The sequence below is a fragment of the Nicotiana sylvestris genome, chromosome 4 (assembly GCF_000393655.2).
Source record: "Nicotiana sylvestris chromosome 4, ASM39365v2, whole genome shotgun sequence".
In the NCBI taxonomy this organism is placed as follows: domain Eukaryota; kingdom Viridiplantae; phylum Streptophyta; class Magnoliopsida; order Solanales; family Solanaceae; genus Nicotiana; species Nicotiana sylvestris.
In genome coordinates, this window is record NC_091060.1 from 92731535 (window position 1) to 92738827 (window position 7293).

At 32.8% G+C, this 7293-nt stretch overlaps 1 protein-coding gene across 2 annotated transcripts; it reads right to left on the reverse strand.

The window, feature by feature from the left end:
- Positions 1 to 1085: 1085 nt before the first annotated feature.
- On the reverse strand, positions 1086 to 5233 carry LOC104216671 (alcohol dehydrogenase 1). Of its 2 annotated transcripts, none has more exons than XM_009766782.2 (10): positions 4825 to 5233; positions 3923 to 4059; positions 2954 to 3000; positions 2537 to 2862; positions 2366 to 2448; positions 2192 to 2267; positions 2035 to 2096; positions 1841 to 1936; positions 1588 to 1749; positions 1086 to 1414 (listed from the first exon to the last, which is right to left on the reverse strand). In XM_009766782.2, the coding sequence occupies exons 1-10, from the start codon at positions 4862 to 4864 to the stop codon at positions 1298 to 1300; spliced, it is 1146 nt and encodes a 381-aa protein (XP_009765084.1). In that variant the 5' UTR covers positions 4865 to 5233; the 3' UTR covers positions 1086 to 1297. The 2 variants fall into 2 exon arrangements, with proteins under 2 accessions (XP_009765084.1, XP_070028203.1); XM_070172102.1 differs by having other exon boundaries at positions 1567 to 1749; positions 4825 to 5173.
- Positions 5234 to 7293: the final 2060 nt, after the last annotated feature.

Sequence of the window (7293 nt, forward strand, 5' to 3'; positions counted from 1 at the left end):
GATTATCATTAGTACTTGCGCTCCAGTTCACGTGGCAATTTTGTCATTTCATCGGCTTTGTAAAGTTAAATTTTTTAGTTTACTCCAAGTGAAAAGCTTTTATATTTACACAAATATTATAAAATAATTAATATAACCCTATAAGTTTCAGAATTTCATTGCCATACAAATATTATGATTATCATAAACTTCAAAAGTGGTGCATTACAGTTTCAAAATATTTGGTCTTAATCTCTAGACTTATTATTAGTAATGTTAAAAACTCTACATGGCTGTCATAGAGAGATAATTATATAAAGAGTGTACTGTCATAAAGATGATGTAATTGTTGTAGGTAAAAAATGTTATAGAAAAGTAAAATTTAACATAAAAGCTGTTATCGTACACAAATCTATGATAAGTATTATTTTGTAACTTGATAAAAACTATAATTAATTAACATGTTAAATTAAGTTATACTATTGATCGTGCATAAAAAAATCATTACAATTGTATGGGTACGTACGTAGCTTAAATCCTTCATCAAAAGAAGTTAACATAGTCTATATATATATCATTGACTTTAGGATCCAGGAACAGAGAATAATCCCTACTTAGGCTTTGTGTATAAATAGAGCAACATTTGTGTCGCACGGCAATACTGCTAGGCAAGCCAAAGAGGGTGGAGACCTAATATTAGCAAGCATATGCGGAGCAATAGCAGCGGACGAAAACGCCTACGTTAAGATTGTCGAGAAATTGCTGGAATTGGACCCAAATGATGATGAAAAAGAGGATTACAATGCCTGCTCACCTAATGTACAATGGGTGTGACCCACGTCTATTCGACCACGTTGGGACCCAAATTGATTCAATTCATATATTTGCCTTGAAAAGTTCATTTATTAGTTATAAATTAACAATTTAGAACCCAGTAACTTAAAATGCTTAGAATAATGAACCTGCAATCTTCAAATTCTAGCTCCGTCTAGGAGCTCGCCCTCAAATCCCTAATTATATTTAGTTACCTCCTTTTTGGTGATTTAAAAACTAAAGAACAGAGTTTTCTTTTTCCCCTTAAAACTGAATCTGCAAGACAAGCAAGGTAACAGCGGAATAGCATAATATAACATGGAAATCATACTTAAGCCGTTCAAAACATAAGAGTAAAATTATTACATAATATGGAAATTAAACTAAAGCCTTTGACAACAGATATGTTTTGGCTTCAAACACTACTTACATCATTACTCTAATAAAATATTGTTTTATTAGTATGAGACTATAAATACTAGGTCTTTACTTCCTAGTTAACATTTCAATGTCCCATGGTGATCATGCAACGTAGACCTTCCCCTTTCAGCATATACTCAAATGCTTTGTTGATCTCTGAAAATGGAACTTGGTGGGTAATGAATTTCTCCAGCTCTAGCTCCTGAAATTTTTTCCAGCTCACCAATTAGCTAAAAACATAGACTGATAAATCTAGAAATAAAGTTTAACTTCTATGCCCTCACGGCCAAAAAGACACGAGTAAAACTTCATTGATATTGTAAACATTCTTTAAAATGTCTGTGTATAGGTTACATTGTTATGGTGTAGAACCACCTTATTCATGTACTTGCCCACCACAGATGGAAGGTCAGTTTTGGGCTTGTAGTTGCCAAAGAAGGTGCCCTTGAGAGTCCTCTCATTCAACAGATTCATTGGATGAGTTTTGAACGCATCGTCTTTGTTTGGCACGCCAACAAGCACCGCCACACCCCAACCCTGTAATCAAGTAACATTAAGTTGAACTTACATTTGTCTCTACCGTGTTAGAACGTAAGAGATCAAGAAGATTTTCAGATATTAAGTTTACATCATGAACACATTCAAAAGCAGAGATCATGGCGTTGACATTTCCAGTACACTCGACACTTCGGTCAACACCTCCATCTGTCATCTCAGCAATGACCTGAAAATCATCCCTCCATTAATAAAAGTAATGTTGTAAGGAGTTAACAGACTCCCAAAGATATGCTATGTGTAGTAGTGAAGATGTGAAGGACAAACCTGCTGGACAGGCTTATCATAATCTTTTGGATTCACAAACTCTGTCACACCAAACTTCTTGGCTGTGAAAATTTTAAAGGAAAGCATAGAATCAGTGCCAAAATTTAATGAGAAATAACTATGGACATTCTTGTTCATAGAAAACCAATGCACTCACCATCATTGAACCTGCTGGGATTCAAATCAATGCCAATGATCCTAGAAGCCCCAGCAATCCTAGCTCCTTCAGCAGCCTAATAATTTTGTCAAAATGACAAGAAAACATTCTCAAATTTCACACGGCCATGACAACGAAAACTACATAAGAAAAATAGGTGGAATATGTACTCACAGCAAGGCCAACAGCTCCCAAGCCAAAAATAGCTACAGTAGAACCTTTGGTAGGTTTGGCAACATTCAGAGTTGCACCAAGTCCTTCAGAGTAGATGAACTCCATCAGATATCCAATTATAACTACTCTTTCATTTAACAAATGAGTAATTGGCTACAGTTCAAATCCAACCTGTTGATATCCCACAACTCAGAACACAAACTTTGTCAAGTGGTGCCTGTGGATCAATCTTGGCGACGCATCCAGAATGGACAACGGTGTATTCACTAAAGGTGGAAGTTCCAACAAAGTGATATATTGGCTTGCCATCTTTGGAGAATCTTGTCTGACCATCATGGATCATAACTCCCCTGTCTGTGTTTATTCTAAGGAGGTCACACATGTTGCTTTCCTCTGATTTACAGTGTCGACACTGCTGGCATTCACCAGTGAACACAGGAAGAACATGGTCTCCTGGTTGGAGATCTGTAACACCTTCACCTACACTCTCCACAATTCTATAGCCACACAAATGGAAATGTATTTTAGAATATACTGATTAAGTTTGAAAATAATTTAAGAAAATTTGACTAATATAAAATGTCATACCCTCCAGCTTCATGTCCGAAAATACGAGGAAATAGTGGTGTTTGCCCCTGCAACAAAAGAGGAGATTTCAAATCATTAAGTACACCAATTAGATGGACAAAAGGGATAAGGTGAAACATTTCAAAAAGGAACACTATAAAATTCCATTACAGGAATGACCATCATTGCAAAAACGAGTATTAGCAGCATAGAGAATTAAAAGCACACATGAAACAATTTAAAACAGAGAAGACAACTAAAGGTTTGAAGAAAACCTCATTAAAACAATTCTTTTGGTATCACATGGTTAACCATAAGTATAGCATTGTACATTCCAATAGGGTGTCTGGTTAATGTAATCATTCAACCACACTTTTCCATATATTGAATAGATTCATTTGCGCTTCTAGCACCCAATAACCATGGTCAATAAAGAAAATTAAAATTGAGAATCCAAAGTTTACACAGTTATGTAAATTATCGTGGTGGTTAGGCTCTCACCCTATAGAAACCAGATCGTCGCATGATTTTCTTCTAACACTATATTAAAAATCAAATGCAAAAGTACACTTATGACTGCAGCATTCCACAAATCCTTACAATTCACAAACTAACAATGCCACTGTGAAAAGGACCAATTGCAGTATTCCACAATTCAAATACTAGCACTGGCACTGTGAAAAGGTCCCCGTAATAACAATGGGGAATTGGTTATCGACTACCAATAATTTGGTGACATGTTCTTATAGGCCCGTGCAAAAATCATTGGAAAGCTAGGAGAAACGACTCGTAGCCAGCCCAACTGAAATACCTCTTAATTCAATGACTAAGTGCGGTGTGCAGGAGCTGGAATAGCTTTGATTACCATTTCCCAGCGCAAATACACATATTACCATGTAAAACACAAATTAGTTGAGATTATGCCATCACCAAACAATGAAGTCATAAAATGTATAGCGGCAAGCAAAAGTAGAAGCTTTAAGAAAGTACCTTAGCTTCCCAGAAGTAAACATCAGTATGGCACAAGGAGGTGAAAAGAATCTTGAGGCGAACTTCACCTTCCTGTGGTGGTGCCACCTCCACTTCTTCAATCACCAATGGCTTCCCCGCTTCCCATGCAACCGCAGCTGCATTATACATTCACATTGACAACACAATTATCACTCGTCCGCGGACAAATCAATCAAACGTACATAAAAAAGAACTTAATTTTATCAAGATTTGCTCAACTATGGATGCCGAAAAGGAAATTAAACGGAAACTTTTTACAATTAACATTTGATTCAGAAAAGGAAACCACTTGTCAAAACACACTCATAATCACACACAGGAGAACAAATGATCCAAACAGACCATGCAAATACAACAGCTCTGAGTTATCCATGAACACGCATGACAAAACTACTTTATCAAATACCTCTGTTCTGAAAAGAATGACACAGTTTGGCTTCCTAGCTCAAAAGCACTTAGATTACTCAAGAAAATACATTTATTTTTCATGAACAAAAACAATCTATATTCAGTGACTAGTGACAACCGAAAGACTTTACTATACTAATACTAAACAACTCATTTATAAGAATGTACAAAAGAGTGTGGAATGGTACTAACAAATAACTAAGCAAACTTTAACAACTTCGTCTAAATTACACATCTAATCAGAATCCGTGATACATCAGAAATCATTATACAAAAATAAAAATAAATACTACCCATAATTAGGCCCAAAAAAAAAGTTCCGAAAAGAAATCAGAAAAAAGAGGCAAAACCAGATCAATTTGTTTGTCAAAAGATACTAACAGAAAACCTCATTAATTTGCAACAAAATGACCTGATCAAAAAATCCTCCCCTAATTGGACAAGGGAAAAAAAACTGAGATCAAAGGAAGTACCTTTGCAACGAATGACCTGACCAGCAGCATTGCTTGACATTGTTGTTGGTATCTTTTTATCTGTCTGCTACAGTAACTTATTCTTTTGTTCAAGAGTAGTAATTTTAATGAACTGACTATATTATTCTCCTATGTGATTGCGGATATATATATATTAGAGTAGAGAGAGTGAAGAAGAGAGTGGGGAAAGTTGATTACTACACACCGTCAGAATAGTGTTTTGAGGTAACAGTGGACGAGAAAACCGCTCACTTCAATTGAATACGTACGTTTTGCACGGGAAAATGGCACACAGTTTGTGCACGTCCTTCTTTCTCTCTAAATCCAATGGCTTTTTCTAACTTTTTCTTATGTCACTTTCTCTATTTTGGACCTTTTCTATGCGACGTGTCTTCTTCTTCTTCCACATGACTCACCTATCTTCTATCTTCTGTGTATTATTAAAAACCAAAAAAAAACTCACATTGAGTCAAGTGGCAGACAAAAAAAGTTACATGGCATAATTAGTTAATAATTAATTATTTAATTAAAATTATTTATTGGTTATTATTTTTAATTTAAATATCTATAAAATTCGAAGGCAGTATAGAAAAAAGCCACATGACATAATTAGTTATTTAGTTAGAAATTATTTATTAGTTATCGTTTTTGAATTTAAATATCTATAAAATAATAAAAAAAAAAAAATTGCCAATTCAAATTGGAGAGTTGTTTCAAGTTAGAGTTTTTAAATATTTTAAACTAAAAAAATAAAAAGATTCAATTTAAATTTGGAAGTAGTTTCTTCCTAAAATGATAGCCTATATACATAAAAAAAATACGACAAAATATTAAACAAAATAATATGCTAATAAAAATTTCGATTAACAATGTAATAATACTAAACATTGGATAATATAATATAAAAAAAATATAAACAAAAAAGTTATTCGATAACTATATAAGTCCCTTTAATTTAATAGAGATTTTATTATTGAGAATATCGTATTGACAAATAAGATGACAATTGAAACTTATTAAAGTAATACGATCTATAATGTTCAAACAAGCCCGGTTACAATTAAATTTAACTAATAGTTTTTTTTAATATTGACTGTGCATTACACGGGTACGACTACTAGCTTGTTCACTAATAGGAGTTAACTTTTTCTTTCGAACTCGCTTGTAACGTGACAAGTGTCACAGATTCATTCATCCTTTAAATCAAAATCAATTTATTTAACTATAATATTTTAAATTAAAGTGTGAGTACTTATTACTTTTAATCTTTTATGATTGAATTATGAGAACTTACATACAGTATATATTTTGTATTCATTAATTAATTTAATAGTGTGTGTAAGTATATTTTTGTTGAATAAAAAAGGGGTAGATTTTATAAACGAAATATAACTAAGACGAAATAATCATGCATTGAATGCAACAACTATTTTAGCCTCTTCTAACTTCTTTGCAAATGGGTGATCAAGTAGATTTCAAAAGGAAAAAAGGAATCCGATAAAAGTGTATCATAACAAAATGTTTTCTTTGCAAAATTATATCTAGATTATTTTTCGTGTTTGGTTAGATATCAAATTGTTTGACCTATTATATTGTAATTGTGCAAGGTGCAGAATTGATATGAGATAACGATTTTGTGATAGTGATTTAAACTAAAAGAATCCTTATATTTTCAAATGTTGGTTCGAAATAAAAGATACATTACACAGTAAGAGTTTTCTTTCCGCCCATCAAAGACAGATAAATGTCTTTCCAAAAGATTTTAGTTCCTAATCTGTTATATCAAATATTACTATTATGGTAAAACTGGGAAGACTCATAGTAAAAAGTTAATAAATCAAAATGCTCAGGTAAAGTTAAAAGAATTTTTAACCTTTAAACAATACTTTTATAATGTTTTGTATAAAAATGTGAATATGCTTCTAATTAATACTGATTAATATATCATCAAGCATTATGGTATGATTGATAGAAATCTTTTCATGTTTAATCAGATATTTCGAATTCTAGTGTTGAATATAAATTCTTATAAGAAGCACTTTCGAATGTGAAACCAAAAAAAAAAAGAAATAGTAGTAGTTCTCTTTTAATACATTAAAAGCCATATATCATTACAGTACTCATCTTAAATAAAATTCATATACTTGAACTATCTATATTCGGATTCGTTTCGTGCGAGAACATTTGGGGGAAGCAAATGAAAAGACTACTATTATAGTATGTCATATTTATGTGGAACATGAATAGAAATTACGAAGAGCCACATGCCTAGAATACTTGAGAAAATTTTAATTTTACCTGATGCTCCTGTTTTCATTGTTGTAAGCCATTCTTGAATACTTGGTCGTTGAAGAAGAAGAACGATTGATATCTTCCAATTTCTTCATTCTTGCCACATACTCATATGCTAGCTAATTGAGATCATTGATATTGGATTCAAGAGCTAGAGTTTTGTTTCAGGAGAAAAAG

Excerpts from the sequence above, each read along its gene's own strand:
- LOC104216671 (XM_070172102.1), bottom strand. The coding sequence starts at position 4,864 with ATGTCAAGCAATGCTGCTGGTCAGGTCATTCGTTGCAAAG. Across the intron at positions 2,863-2,953 it reads TTCGGACATGAAGCTGGAGG|AATTGTGGAGAGTGTAGGTG; the intron begins GTATGACATTTT and ends GTGTGGCTATAG. Across the intron at positions 1,750-1,840 it reads CTTTTGAATGTGTTCATGAT|GGTTGGGGTGTGGCGGTGCT; the intron begins GTAAACTTAATA and ends ACTTGATTACAG.